The sequence below is a fragment of the Zonotrichia leucophrys genome, chromosome 3, assembly GCF_028769735.1.
Source record: "Zonotrichia leucophrys gambelii isolate GWCS_2022_RI chromosome 3, RI_Zleu_2.0, whole genome shotgun sequence".
In the NCBI taxonomy this organism is placed as follows: Eukaryota; Metazoa; Chordata; class Aves; order Passeriformes; family Passerellidae; genus Zonotrichia; species Zonotrichia leucophrys.
The window spans coordinates 105,276,256-105,290,928 of NC_088172.1; the positions used below are offsets into that span (position 1 = coordinate 105,276,256).

General features: G+C 46.7%; 1 protein-coding gene and 1 long non-coding RNA gene across 4 annotated transcripts in view; one reads left to right on the forward strand and one right to left on the reverse strand.

The window, feature by feature from the left end:
* Positions 1 to 14,673, forward strand: part of PLCB1 (phospholipase C beta 1) — a 303,607-nt gene that overhangs the window by 196,342 nt on the left and 92,592 nt on the right. For all 3 annotated transcript variants that reach the window (XM_064709814.1, XM_064709813.1, XM_064709815.1), the window contains exons 13-19: positions 1,818 to 1,902; positions 2,370 to 2,547; positions 7,917 to 7,987; positions 8,529 to 8,625; positions 11,961 to 12,045; positions 13,097 to 13,221; positions 13,514 to 13,668. In XM_064709814.1, the coding sequence (XP_064565884.1) occupies positions 1,818 to 1,902; positions 2,370 to 2,547; positions 7,917 to 7,987; positions 8,529 to 8,625; positions 11,961 to 12,045; positions 13,097 to 13,221; positions 13,514 to 13,668 (796 nt within the window). The remainder of the gene's footprint in view (positions 1 to 1,817; positions 1,903 to 2,369; positions 2,548 to 7,916; positions 7,988 to 8,528; positions 8,626 to 11,960; positions 12,046 to 13,096; positions 13,222 to 13,513; positions 13,669 to 14,673) is intronic.
* Positions 1 to 14,673, reverse strand: part of LOC135446189 (uncharacterized) — a 56,903-nt gene that overhangs the window by 30,313 nt on the left and 11,917 nt on the right. The gene's annotated exons all lie outside the window — the stretch shown is intronic.

A 14,673-nucleotide genomic window follows, 5' to 3' on the forward strand; every position in this document is an offset into this window, starting at 1 on the left:
CATAGTCCAGTTCACAAAGACAAGTAACTTTGAAATGTCAAGATTTTCCTCATTTGGCCTTGTTGCTACCTCAAGGGTTTTTTGTGGTATTAAAACCTATTGGTTTTTCACATAATTTTCCCGCTTTCTGCCTCTGGGATGCAGTGACATTGGGATTTATACGCTGAACCAACATCATGCTGCATTACATTTTTCTCGTTTGCAAAAATGAAAGTTCTCACTGTGCTCTCTTTGAGGTAAACATGTAATTAAACACAGAAAATCAGAAGAATTTGTTCTAGCTGTGGTGGTGACTGGGAATTTATTCCATTTAACTCTTGCTTTTTATTTTTTTCCAATTCCTATGGAGAGTTCTTTTTGGAGTTGTGCCCATGTAAGGATGATGATGATGGTGATGTCATATCGAATTACTCCAGTTTCAGTAAATGGCCTCTTTTGATTCAAGGAGCTGTCCTTTGAACTTCCTGCCTTCTGAGGGCATGGATCTGTTCAGAACACAGGCTGGTGGAGCAGGCTGGAATAAAGCTCACTGATGGCCCCTGCATTTGGGGCACAGTCTGCTGGAGCGGGGCCTTTATTTGGTTGGAGATACCCACACAGTGTCCCAGCCTGATCTGCTCTCCCATGGGGGTTCTTCTGTGTTCTGCTGCCTTGCTTGTCTTCAGCGTGGTTCCCGTCCCCAGCTCAAAGTGCCTTTTGGCTTCTTTCTATGCTGCATGCAAAACACAGCATTTGTCAAGTGCTGTGGGGATTTAAATGTGTGCAGCTCCTGCTTTGGGGGATAATTCAAAGCCTCCTGGCAGTATTTTCTGTCAGTGACTGAGCTAATGAGTGCTTCAGCCCCTCTCTGCTTCCAGGGGCAGCCAGGATGCTGATCCCAGGGAAATCACATTTTCTGATTGAGATGCCATTTGGCCACCCGGCCTTTTTCCCAGCTCTGCTTTGGCCATGCTGACCTGGGAGTTGGTAACACTGCCCAGCTGGGCACAGCCAGGGCTGAACTGCTTTGCAAGAGAAAAATGAGCTTTTTTTGTCTTTTTTTCCTCTATACCCAGCTCGATTTTGTCATGAAGAGCAGCTCCATGGTAACATACCAGCTTGCAGCATCCCTGTCTCTTCCATGACATGCAGATCCTAATTAGCAGGAGCTGAGGAAGTTATATTAAGCCATGCAAACCTGTCCTTTAATCGAGGCTTCCCAGCAGAGTGTCAAAAAAGGAAACCTTCAAAGATGCCTCAGCTCAGATGCTACGCATTTTAAACAGGCACATGTAGCAAAAATCCTCAGCTTTCTAAAATTAGAGAGTGACTGTGGTACTGAGCTGCATTTTGAGCTGATTGGAGTAATGTTTCTGAGTACAAAACCTACCTTCAGTCCTAGAACTTCCATCACTGGCATGCAGGAATTGCTTCATCTTTGGTTGCACTTGGGGGGAATTGGTTACAGGTAGAGTTTGCTGAGGTTCAGGTTACAGAGCAGAGGATGGTGTGGGAATTGCAGCGCAAGAAAAATGCCAGGCATGTGTATAAAGTAACAATTTTGAATAAAAGTATTGCCTGAAAGAGGCAAATTCATGTTATGGTTGTTTCACTGTTATTCCATTGACTTATGCCTTTACTTTGTGTATGTTCCCTTTGATAAACTCCATCAGAGGAATTGAAATAATTGCATGATGTATGTAGGTCTCACTGAAAAATTCACAGCTGTTGGATCAGGAAATTATATCCAGTTTGGGGCCATTAGGTGCTCCATTACTGCTGCTGTCACTCTGGAGCATTAGTAGAACTCATTTCTTTCTTTCCTTTCTTCCCTTCAGCCCTAAACAGCAGGCAAAAATGGCAGAGTACTGCAGGTTGATATTTGGAGATGCCCTGCTGATGGATCCCCTGGAGAAGTACCCGGTGAGGTGCCTTGGTGTTATCCCACCACAGAGGGCTGGGGATGTTTCCTGGGGTGTCTGTCCTGCCCATTGCTCATGGGAAGCCTCTCAGTCTAAAGGGGGGAATTGTGAGCTGTTGGTGGCTTCAGCATCATTTGTGAGGCAGAGATTGCCCTGATGGGGTGAATTGTGACCTTTTCAATGCAATTGATCCTCATTGCTGCCATTTTAAAACCCGGACTCTCGTAGCTGAGCTAATACTTATTTTGGTTATTACTGCAGGCACTTCATAAAGCATTTTTCTTCTTAAGTGCCCTCAGCAGCCCTGTTTCATTGAATGTTGACATTGCCTCTTGTGCAAAATCCATTTCATTTTACCAGGGCTTACAGAAATTACAGAAGTGTCCTGCACCACGTGCTCCCTGAGAAACTGCCCTGAGCCTGCTCCTTCTGCTGCTCTAACAAATCTCTCCTCTTTCTCCCTGGAAGCTGGAGGCTGGGGTTCCTCTCCCCAGCCCCATGGACCTAATGTACAAAATCCTGGTGAAGAACAAGAAGAAGTCTCACAAGTCAGCGGATGGGAGTGCAAAGAAGAAGCTGTCGGAGCAAGCTTCCAACACTTGCAGTGACACATCCAGCATGTTTGAGCCTTCCTCCCCTGGAGCAGGTAGGACACAGCACTCTTCTCCCTCAAGCACAAATGCAGCCCCAACAATTTGCAGTGCTGCAGCAGTGTGGGCTGCTCAGCAGGAAACAACACGGAAGTGTCTTTGATCCTGGAATCTGTTTTTTGGGTTCTCATGGATTGCCCCAGGCTCTCTGGTGTGTGCTAACGTTTCTGCACTGCTTGTTAAGGACAGGCAGCTGCCAGCTCCTCCACCCTTGGCTGCCTTTGCTGTGTGCCCAAGCCCAATAGCAAATGGAAATGTTTTCCTGTCCTTGTTGCCTCTGGGCTGTGCCTGCCATTATTTGGTTCCCTTTTAGACAGAACCTGTTCCCCAGAACCTGCAGAGTGTCTGCAGTGCCTCAGGGTTTAGGATAAAGGGATGAGATCTCTGTTCCTCAGGCAGGGAAGGCTCAGCTTGCTGATGTCCTGCATGCCATGGACCTCTGTTTAAAGTGCTATAAGATGTTCTTCTGTTCCAGAGATGGAAACAGAAATAATGAAATCTCTATATGCTAATTCCCACCCCAGTCTCTGTTCCCTACACTGGAATTTCTTCTCCTATCCAGACTAAAATTTTGTGTTCTTATAAGCACAGATATTTATGCCCCAGCAGTAGAAAACTCACAGAGTAAATTAAAAGCTCTGCTGAAATATCAGTTCATTGCCATTTGCCATTAAAAAACTTTTCCCCATTGTTTGTAGTTTTTTTTCTGAACTCTGATTAACTGAGCTGAAAATTTTCCTGCTGGCAGTTTGCCCCAAGCTGAATTAACGAGAAAGAAATCCTGCTTCATTTGTGGATAACATTGTTTATCCTATTAGCAGCAAAAAAGAGTTTTCAACTGTTGTTTTTAAGAAACTATAAAAAGGGCATGCTTTGGATTTCAAAGCAAGATTCATCCCTGTGTCAGGGATGACTTAATGCTATTTTCTTGATTTGCTTTAGACAAATCCCAAGCAGGAGAAGCATAGGTGTGTGTTCCATCGGCCTCATCTGCAGCATTTGGAATGAGCCCTGCATTCCCAGCTGTCCCTTTGTGTGAGCAGCCCAGGGTGAGGACAGTGGCAGGGAGCAGAGCCTTGGCTCCCTGAGGGGCTGGGCTGCCCTGGGGCCACAGCTCTGCCCTCAGGAGCCTCCCCAGGAGCTGTGCTGGGAATAAAGGTGGTGATGATGGTGGTGCCAGGCAGAGGGGTCAATCCCATAACAGCGTGTGTAATTTTACAAATTAACTGTGACTAGTATGCCTATATTACCTCTGCAACAGCTTCTGGTTATGAAGAGGAGCACTTAGAAATTAGAAAACTGAGGCTGCAGACTTGCTGTGGTCACTTGGCTCATCCATGACTGCCAAAACACATTGCCTGTGTCCTTGTGTCAGCCTCTGCCTCTCCTGTGGCACTTGTGCCTCTTTCTGAGAACGCAATTAGTCAATATTGTTCCTCTCTCTGTCATTCGGTGCTTGATCCCAGCTAGAGCATCCTCAGTGAGTGTCTGTGGGGGTATCCAGGCTGCCAAGCAGCAGTGAGTTTATCTGAATGGTACCTGTGGGAAGTGCAATATCATTACAGCAATTCTAGCTGAGGACAGACAAATCTGACACAACTTAAGAACACTCTGGGGATGAGTGATGAGGAACACCCAGAATGACATTTTTTCTAGAGTGCTTTGAATTTTTAAGTGTTCAGAGCTCCAGAGACTACAGCTACAGCTTACAGCTATGAGCATGCAGCATTTCTGGTAAGTCAGGTGCCAGTCTTTCCATCTGTTAAAAAAAAGTTAAAAATCAGTTAAAAAAATTATTCCCCATTTTATAAGAGCATTGTGGTAGTGAAGAGTTTCTACACAGAGAGCCCAAGAGTTACCATGCCACCCTTCTTCTCACACCTCCACATTGGCAATGTGTCACTCTGGAGCTCTGCAAGCCTCATGCTCCTCTGCACCCAGCACCAATTTCTTTCTGGAGCAATGCAATTAATCAGAAGCCTGATTCTTAACATTGCCCACTGTTAAGTGTTTCAGTGCTTCAGCCTTAATATAATCTTGACATTTAGCAGCTTGGATATATTATTCAAAGTACTCTATTGGGTTGTATAGCTCCTGTCAGAATTGCTGCTGATCTCCAGGAGAAAGTTGTGCTGATTTGGCCTTCTGGAGATTCTAAATGAGTTTTTTGCACAGCAGTGCAAAACAAAGTGGAAATTCACACTGGAGTTGATATCAAGATTCGCTGTGTCTTACACTGCTTGAGGTCAGATTTAAACTCAAGTAAACCCACGTTTTTGATGTGTTGTAAGACCATATAGAAGTGTAGTGCTGGTGAAATAGCAGCAATAATTAAAGAATTCTGAGCTTTGTAGGATGCCTTGCAGGGTGCCCATAAAACTGATGTAAGAAGTGACTTCAGTACATGTCAGTGGGAAAAACTTTTTCTAAAAGTAGAGCAAAGCTAAAAAAGCAGAAGAATTTCTGAGATAACCCTTGTGAGATAGATTGCAATTTTGGTGAACAGGCCTCTTAGACCTGGCTGCTCCTGCACAATGGTCAGAGGTGAGCAAACAAGATTTCCAAAGTTCTGCCACAGCACAGAAGGAGCAGTGCAGTTCTGCAGGATGTGCACTTGATCAAAAGCAGGTCCACACTGAAAGGAGCTAAAGCTTGCTGATGGAGCAGGATTGAAATATTGTTAAATTAGCAGATTGTTTGTTTCTCACTGATGGGATGATGGTTTTGTCAGAGCAGTGGGTGCTGCAAGGAAGGACTGATGGAAGACAGGGCCAGAGGACAGAATTGGCTCCATGGTTCCATGATGCCTAAATGGAAAACTGGATGCAAGGTTTTGGGCTCAGTGGATGGAACTGCTGCTGATGCCAGCTGAGACCATGGCCCTTTGTTACAAAGCAAAATGGTTTATCAAACTGAATAAAGGTTATCTTTCCCTTTTTAAAAATCAGCCAGTGCTGAGGTAGAGTGGAAAACCCAAAAGGTAAATGCCCCCTGGGATGGTGGTGGCTGCCTAAAGCTTGCAGAGTTAACAACTGCACCAGCAAGAGCCACATCCATAATTCATCCTGGCCATTGTTGGAAAGGCTCTGAGACAGCAGATTACCAGATCCCTCTGAATTTCAAGCACTGTCTGCCCTTTGGTTTCATTAGGCTGCCAGTCTGTCAGGATGATGAGAATGGATAATGTTCAGCACAGTGCTTCCTCAAGGCAAGGATTTGGCTTGTCATTCCCAGCTCTCCTGCTCACCCTCCAGTCAGGATTGCTGTGTTGAACCTGGGGTTCAGCCTGTTTTGTCCACTGTTGTTTCTGCCAAGGAGCACTTTTATGTCTCCTCCACACTGCCCCTCTCAGCAGGGACAGCTCCTTGGAAACATCCTCCAAGCTGCCCTTGGGGTTTCCTGTGAGGGTTGGCAGTACCTGTGTTTTAAGCTGTATCCTCCAATTTCTTTATATTCTTCTGGCTGCCTCTGTCCCTGAGCAGGCTTTTGTTTGGCTTCCTTGGAGAAGGACTCAGTTTTCACTGTGTTTGTGTGCCAGGGAGCACTGGAGAGGTCCTGTGCTGAGCTGGGTTTGCAGTGCCATCTAAATGCAGCCAGTAATGATGGTATGACAGCTGATTGTCCCTTGGACAGCCTCAGGGTGGCTTTTGTGCCTGCCATGCATCAGGGAGAGAGGGCTGTCTGTGAGCACAGGGGACAAGGCAGTGCAAGTGTTCCACACCTCCTGACACTCTCATGCTGGCACCCCTGTGTGTTACTTGTCCTGGTTTTGCTGTCTGATGCAGAACTTGAAAACGAGATTGGATCTCCTTGGGAGTGTTTGTGTTAAATTATTTTAAACAAAGCAGCCATGCAGTGTGTGCTTTCCTCCCTGGGCACTTGCAGCAGGAGCAGGCTATCGTGTACCTCTGCTCTCAGAGGTGCAAGCTGGCCAGAACCTACCCACCTCCCCCTTCTGGGGTTCTTCTGCCAGCCTGGTTCAATCAGGGGAGAGCTCCCCATGCAGAGATTGTCAGTGCAAACCCTGGGAGAGCTTGCCTGGCTCTCTGCACTGTGCTGAGGCTCCCTGAGCCATCCCCTGGGCCTGTTGAGCAATCATGTTCTTTTCCTCAATGAAACGTTCAGGAAGAAGAGTGTTGGTGAATAAAAGGCTGACATTTCAACATCTGGCCCTGAAAGGACGTGCAGGCTGGGCAGTCATCCCTGGGTTGTGCAAGGCACACTCGTGTGTGCTCCCTGGGCTCAGGAGGGGCCCCTGGGGCAAAGAGGAGCCTCTGTTGACTCAGAGCACCCAGACTGACAGGGGAGGCTGAGACTGAATTGCCATTCTCTGGAGAATGGAGAATTTGGGAATGCTGCACAGTAGTTAGATTGTTGTGCTGGAAGGTTTGTGGGGTGAAGTCGTCAGGGAGAGCTGTCACTGTTACAGGTGTGGGCAGGTGACTGCAGGATAGGTAAATGTTCCTTCCCAGAGCCTTAGGATGCACAGGTACACTTGATGACAGCCAGGCCCACAGGAGGAGTCTCTAAAGGCAAAGCTAAACTTGATATTCCTTAATGATTCAATTTCTGATGCAACCAATCAAAACACTTTGAAGGCGAGGGAAAGCCTTTGTTAATTAACATTAAATAATTCTCACCTTGCCCGTGGAAGTTTGGTGAGTGCCCTGGAACTGAGATGAGGCAATGGATGTGCTGTGTTTGGTGCCATTTGAGCTCTCAGGGGCGGGATGAGCCTTGGGCACTGCTGCCATTGCTGGGTCTGCAGTGCCCTCAGCTGGCACAGCACGGCTCTGCTCCACAGGGCCCTGCAGGGAGCTGCTGGCACTGCTGCCCCTCAGGGCAGGGCTCTGCATGCCCAGCACAGGTGGGCGCTGCTGGGCAGCCCTTGGCGCACAGCACAGCAGAGCCCATGGATTCTCATGGTGGTCTCCTCACCCTGTGCAGGCTGCAGCTGCCCAGAGGGGCTGGGGCACTCCTGGAGCCCTGCATGCACCCTGCAGGCTGGACTCACAGCTCCAAACCCTGGGGCTGTGTCCCAAACTCGGGAATATCTCAGAGCAGTCAGGAATAACCCAGGAATATCTCTGAGACACCCACACTGGGCACACTGCACTCCCCTCTCAGTGCTGCTGGCCAAGGAACGAGCATCAGGCAGCTCAGAGCAAGAGTTCTGCTGCCTGGGCAATGAGAACTGAACTCCATGCTCAGGGTGGATGGGTCCCTCCCTGGGGTTTGGGGTGCTGGGACAAAAAGCACAGGCGCAGCACAGGCTGCTCCAGGCAGGGCTGCCTGCACACCCTCCCTGGGCTTGTCACTGCTCATGATCACTGCCAGGCCTCAGCTTCTGCTTGGACCTTTGCAGGAGAAGCAGACATGGAGAGCGACGACGACGATGACTACGATGACGACTGTAAGAAGTCGTCGATGGATGAAGTAAGGGCGGGGATGAGGTTGGGGAGTGGATTGGTGTGTGTTAGCAGGACTGGAGCTGCCATCCAGTGGAGGAAGGCAGGCAGAGCACCAGCACCAGCTTCCCCAGCTAACTTGGTTGTTGGTCGGGTTGGAAACGCATCTTTGCTCTTTCTGTGCTTTTGTTTTCTCAAAGTGAAGAACAAACAGCACCACAGCAGATCTGTTTGGGGCAGCTGCCTTTTAGCATTGTTGGATGCAAAACCTGCCATCAGAACTGAGAGGTTCATTATTTACCCTGGAGCACTAATGCATGTGCTGGGGTGGGGGCAATGCTGTCCCTTCCTGGGAGCCACGTGAAAACAATGAATGAAGCATCAGTTTAATGTGAACATTTCCACCCTCCAGCCCACCTTGCTCTTTCCCATGTAGCATCCCCTACATGAGGCATTGCCTTCCTTAGCCAGGGCCAGTGAAAGAACCACAAGTGATAGAAAACTGGGCTTTGGCATTTGAGGCCTCTGGTGGACAGACCAACTGCAGCATTGTCCCTTCTCTTCCCTAGGGTACTGCTGGAAGTGAGGCCATGGCCACTGAAGAGATGTCTAACCTGGTAAACTACATTCAGCCTGTGAAGTTTGAGTCGTTTGAAGTATCAAAAAGTAAGTAAGAAACATCTTAAAATTACCTGGCAAGTGTTTGGCAGAGTTCTGCAGAAATGCTGCTTGGCTTCCTCTCAGTTAGATACAGAAAACGTTCCCTTGGTATCCAGCCAGATAAATCCATTTGTGTTTTGAAACCTCTTTTAGTCTAAATATCCAACTCCATCAACGGTAAACATGCTGACATTTCAAAAACAGTTTTGAAAGTTATGTGCTTGCATTGTCTTTGTTGTCCATGAGTGAAGCAGTTTGAGGAAGGTGGTCATAAATATTCCTATTTCTTTTTGTCTCTAATACTTCTATAGAAGATTCAGAGTCCCCAGGTGCAGATTCACTTTCCTGCCCCTGTGTGCTGTGAAGGAAGAGCCATCGTCTCACCCCCTGCTGGAATGCACTCAGTGCATCCTCAGCAAACACTGCAGCATCTCTGCCTTCCTTGATGCACACCCCACTGCCTGCCTGCCCTTTCTCACTTTGTTTTGACAGGTTTAATGTGCTTTTGCAGCTTTTCAGTTAAAGAAGTGCGCAGCGCTTTAATTTATTCCGGATTTGTGGTGTCCTTGGCAGAGGACAGGTGATTGTGCCTAAGTCCCTGTGTCTGTACAAGATGTGGCATTCGCTGTGCTGAATAACAAACGTTGGGAAGCTCCCAGTGTTCGTGGTGTGTGGGTATTTGTGCAGTGCCACACACGAGCAGGCATGCCCCGTGCAGGGAGCTGTGCTGGTTCCCTGCAGCAGGGCCCGTGGGGTGTGGATAATCTCCTCCAGCCCTAATGAGAGTTACAGGAGCACAGTGGGGAGGAGATGTGCCTTCTGGAGAGCAAGCCGTGTGAATCCTAGCGCTACAAGTTGATGCAGCTGTTAGACAATTGTCTATGTCTCATGTAGCGGTTTTTTGTTTGTTTTTACTGTTCACATGCCTTTGCCTTTCTGAGTTTTGCTTTTTGTAAAGATCTGCTGCTGTCAGATCTTTCTCCTAAGTCCTGATGTGATCTCTGATCAATAATAGAGTTTCGGTGAACTCGTATTGTTAAGGAATTAAATTTTTGGTGTTTGTGTCCAAAAAAGTCATCGTGTCATGAATATGTCCCTAGGTGGGAAATGTTGCTGGCTGCCTGAAGAACAACTTGAGTGTTCTGGTCTTAGTCTTGGCCTGGACTCACTGCTGGGTCTTCATTAAATGAGCTGATTAAATAAGGATTGCTTTTCAGTTTGCTATCTATCCAGCTCTTTCCCAAAAATTTTACTTTCATTCACTTGACCTCACCTTCTTAAGCATAGAGATCCATACTTGTCTTTTGTACAGTTTTATAGTTCCAAGGTTCCAGCACTTTGCTAATTTATTATGTTTTATTCAGAGTTTGTTTGCATTTGTGATCCAGCCCTCTGTGGTGACCAGAGTACCTCACTGCTTCTGTCACTCACACGTTTTAAAAGTGCATTTTCTGGTCTTGCATCCAAGCTGGTAACAGCAATATTGAACAGCAGTGTGTCTGTACCAGTACCCTGATGCCCTCACTAGAAAGGTTCCCTCCTCTCTGGCAGGAAGTACCTGTAAGTGTATTTTCCCACGTTTTTGAGACAGTTTTCAATGAGTTATTTGTTCACTCCGCAGTAATTTGCTCCTGATAAGATAGCACAGTGTAATGTATCACGAGAGAGAAATGTCTCTCCTGAACAGTCTTTTCTTCAAAGGGCAGGTCCCTTAATCCTCTCAGATACTACAAGGAAATAATTGTTCTTATTTTAATTAAGGATCTGATTAAGCTCTGGACAGTTGGTAACCAAATCCTTTAACAGTCACCAGCTCTGGTTTCCTGCAAATGCTCTACTTAAAGACAAGGCTGGGAAATACGAGTTTATGGCTACCAGAAATTCTAGAAATAAGAGTTTATGGCTACCAGAAATTCTAGCACCTGCATTCTAAACAGGATCAAACCAGTATACGTGTGTTGCTGTGCCATGCCATCACTAGGGGGTGGCTGGAATAACAATAATCCCAGTGCCTTTTTGAGAAGCTGAGATGGAGGTGAGCCAGGTGGAGAAGGGAAGGATATTGTGTGCTAGAAAGGAAGAGGGAGTGGTAGGAGAGCAGCCTGCAGGGAATAATGGGAGTTTTTCACCATTAGGAGATAACAGCTGTGAATAACAGCAGTGGCATGATGGTTGCTGATTAGAAATAGGGACCACCATAGAGGGTGAGTCCCAGCTCTCCTAGAGGCAGGAATTACTTTTGGAAACCCATGTTCATCCTCTGACTCTCCAGCATAGGCTGAGAATTGTTTGTACTCCCAGGTTGGCAGCACAATTTTCTCTCAGATTGGCCCAAACCATTTCCTTGGATGCACTCACTGCTCCATTTGTGGCTCCCTGGGAGCACAGAGCCCACCTGTTTGTATCCTGCTCTCTGAGCCTTTGCTCAGCTTTGTCCCTGCCCTGCAGCTTGGCAGCCTGTCCCTGGGTTGCTGCAGCACTCTTACAGCCATTCCTACACCTTCTCCCTGCCTTTCTGGCTGCTTGCAGCAAGGTGCTGAGGCTGGAGAGGTCCTGCTCCACCACAGGCACTGTCCCTTCATTTTAAACAGATCAGAGCTGAGTTAATGGATTGAACTCCAGTGGCCCTTCCAGGCAAGCACAGGGCTGGCTGGGATGGAGTGGGAAGGGTTAGTTCACAGCAAGCCTTTCCTCTGCACACAAAGGAGGGTTCGGAACCTTGCAGGGTCTTGGTTTGGGCTCTCCTGGTGCCTGGGTGCATTGAGAGGCTGTGCCCACATCAGGCAAAGGTGAGTGACAGCAATGCACAAATTAATGTTTGTTCTACCAGCTCAGGTGTGGAGGAGGAGCTGCTCAGAAAGTTTGACCAAATGAAAGGGACCATCAAAGCCTGAAATCATATGGGGATTGTGTCTGAATCCCTGCTGGGCCACCTTCAGGGATGGATGGATAGTGGTGTTTGGTGGCTTGGGCACCTCTGACCTTGCCCCTGATGCACCAAGAGCCACTGCAGGCACTGCTCTGCTGCTTTAACCTGCCATGGACATCAGTTCCTTCAGCTGCAGGTGCTCCAGCCCCACATGAGCCTGCAGGGACAGGGCAGGGGCCCAGCAGTGCCCACAGCAGGTGCTGCAGGCCCTGTGTCACACATGGCATCTCTGGGCTCCCCTCTCCAGTGCACCCAGAGATGGAGCCCTGGGCCCTGCTGGCAGCACAGCCATCAATTCCTTGGGATCAGGGTGAAAAGAGCTGAAAAGGGGCTGAAGGGACTGGCACTAAACCCCACCAGTTTGTGTCTAACCTGTTTTATCCCTGGTTTTCTCTCCCCTCTCAACCTGCAGAACGCAACAAGAGCTTTGAAATGTCTTCCTTCGTGGAAACCAAAGGGCTTGAGCAGCTGACAAAGTCTCCTGTGGAATTTGTGGAGTATCCTTGACTTTCACAAAGTGCCTTCCTAAGTCCTTCTCTATCTGAGATCTGCTACAGAGCTTTATTGGAATTCACAGACAGGAGCTGGGGAAATAGGGAACCCAAATGAAATTTGTAGATTAGATTTTATTCTTTCTAAAGATTTCTAAAGGAATTAATTGGCCTGAGTTCTGATGAGCTAATTTAAAAACTGGCATGAGTCCTTGTGCTGTGGGCTAGGACTAGAGGGAATAGGCACAAATGACATATTGAAGACCTAATTCTGATTGTTAAATTTATCATCCTATATGGAGTGGTGAGAAAAATGGTGAGCAAATTGTCAAAATGACTTCTCTGCAAAGTCCACATGAGAATGCTCACTTTGCCATCATGCCTCTACTGATTTATTGGCACACAATTTCTCAATTATTTTGATTTTTATAGTTTCTAAAGAAAAGCTAAGGAACGTTCTGGTTAGACCTTTTGATGTTTCTCAGTCTCTCTCCTCATGGCTGCAGTTAAAATGAATGAAGTAAAAGAGATAAACAGATAAAGCAGTGCCTCAAAGGAGATGGATGGAGAGCTCCTTCCAGGGATTGCCTGCAGCACATCCTCATCTCAGAGGTTTGGACACTCAGCCAGAAGATGTGTGCACTTGTCATTTCTGTCCATGTAGAGGCCAACTCTAATCTCGTTGCAGAAAACCACATTTTAACTGAGCACCTCTCCCTGCTCCAGGGGAAGATTCACTGTTTACAAGCAGCTGGCCTCTGGAAATGTTATCCCAGGGAAATCCCAAAGTAGGAATGTAGAGATAAATGGAATTTTATGAATGTGCTCTTTCCTTGCTTGTTCTGAGTACTCCATGCAGGAACAGCAGCAGCTTTAACTGCCCCATATTAATCATATCTCCCACAAAACCATGGACACTGGGAAGCATGATGCTTGCAGAAATCCAGCCAGGAACCCGTGGCCATTCTGTATAGAATCACCTGTGTTTAATTCAGCCCTGCAGCTGTGCCAGGTGATTCTTGTCAGGCGTTGTGCCCCTTAACCCCTCCCTGCTCAGGTACAACAAGATGCAGCTGAGCAGGATTTACCCCAAGGGAACACGAGTGGACTCTTCCAACTACATGCCCCAAGTCTTCTGGAATGCTGGCTGCCAGATGGTGGCCCTCAACTTCCAAACTGTGGGTGAGTCCAGTCCTGCTGTGCTCTGCCTCTGGGGAGCTGTACATGTGCACTTTTCTCATAGACTTGCTGATTCATAGGTAAAATTTGTATTTGTCAAAAATTATCTAGGGATTACAGTATACTAGAGAGCTGCTAATTAAAGTGTTTAACCCAGGCTTGTACTGTTTCTGTTACAGTCAGAAATTACAGTAATTTTTTAAAGTTTTACTGCTTTTCTAAACTGAATTATTATTTTATTTATTTATTATTTATTATCCATAAAATAACTCCTACCAATATTTTCCACATCCAGATTTGTCTATGCAAATAAACATGGGAATGTACGAGTACAATGGCAAAAGTGGTTACAGGTTAAAGCCAGAATTCATGAGAAGGCCAGACAAGCACTTTGATCCATTTACTGAGGGAATAGTGGATGGAATAGTGGCCAACACTCTGTCTGTCAAGGTATGGATGTAGCTGTGGAAGTGCTCTCATGGCAATGCCAGTGCAAGGATATATTTCTATTTCTGTGGTGCAGGGGCCTCAAAAATGACTATACTATGCCAATGAAATAAATTTAATTTCATGGAGCAACATTTAATTTTTAAACTCTGCCTCTCATTTTGCATTGTAGGAGGAATCAATATATTTTTATTGTATGTATTCTTTGCCATAGAAGTAATTCCAGAATCACAGAACTGGGAGGTGTATGGATTTAGGAGCATTTTGGCTGTGTTTTAGAAACAAAGGGCTGGATTTAAAACATGCTGTTGTGAAGTGGGAGGTTGGACTGCAATAGCTAGAACACTTCATGCTCAGCATCAATAAATTTTTCTGCTTTTCTGAAAGTTCTCCAGCAGAACTGTGGATCCATAAACGTCAGCTGCAATTCATTGCAAACTTGGTTTGCCTTGTTCCTTTTTGAGGGCCTCTGATGAAGTTCAGGGACTGCCAGGAGTCTGCAGATGAGAATTACCTGCATAAGTGTTCAAGGGGATAGGTTGCACTGGCTGTGACAGGGGTACAAATTCACTTGGTGAATTCACTTTTATATCTCCAGCTATAAGGCCATAAACTTCCTGAGCCTTTATTGGAACACAAACTTTTAGGATTGTTCTCTCCCTCACAGCTAAAAGCATATATATAATTTCTCTGCCATTTAAGCCTCTGATTTTTAAGCATTGTTTGAACCTGTTGTTGAGACTAGATAGAGCCTAAGAGTTGTCAGGAGCTGGGCATACAGATGGAGGAGGGGATCCAAATGAGTGTTCCTGCTGAGGGAAGGGCAGCAGCCTGGTCTCAGCCACATTATTGCTCATAGGGGAGTTCAGAACCACAGGGTCACAGAAACCAGGCCTCACAAGCTGTTTTTCTGTGTCTGCAGTCAAATATTGGGGTTTTTTTTCTGTTTATCGTGGGCTTAGTGCTGTTTTGGTTCTATTTTAAATGCCACCACTGATCATTAATGAG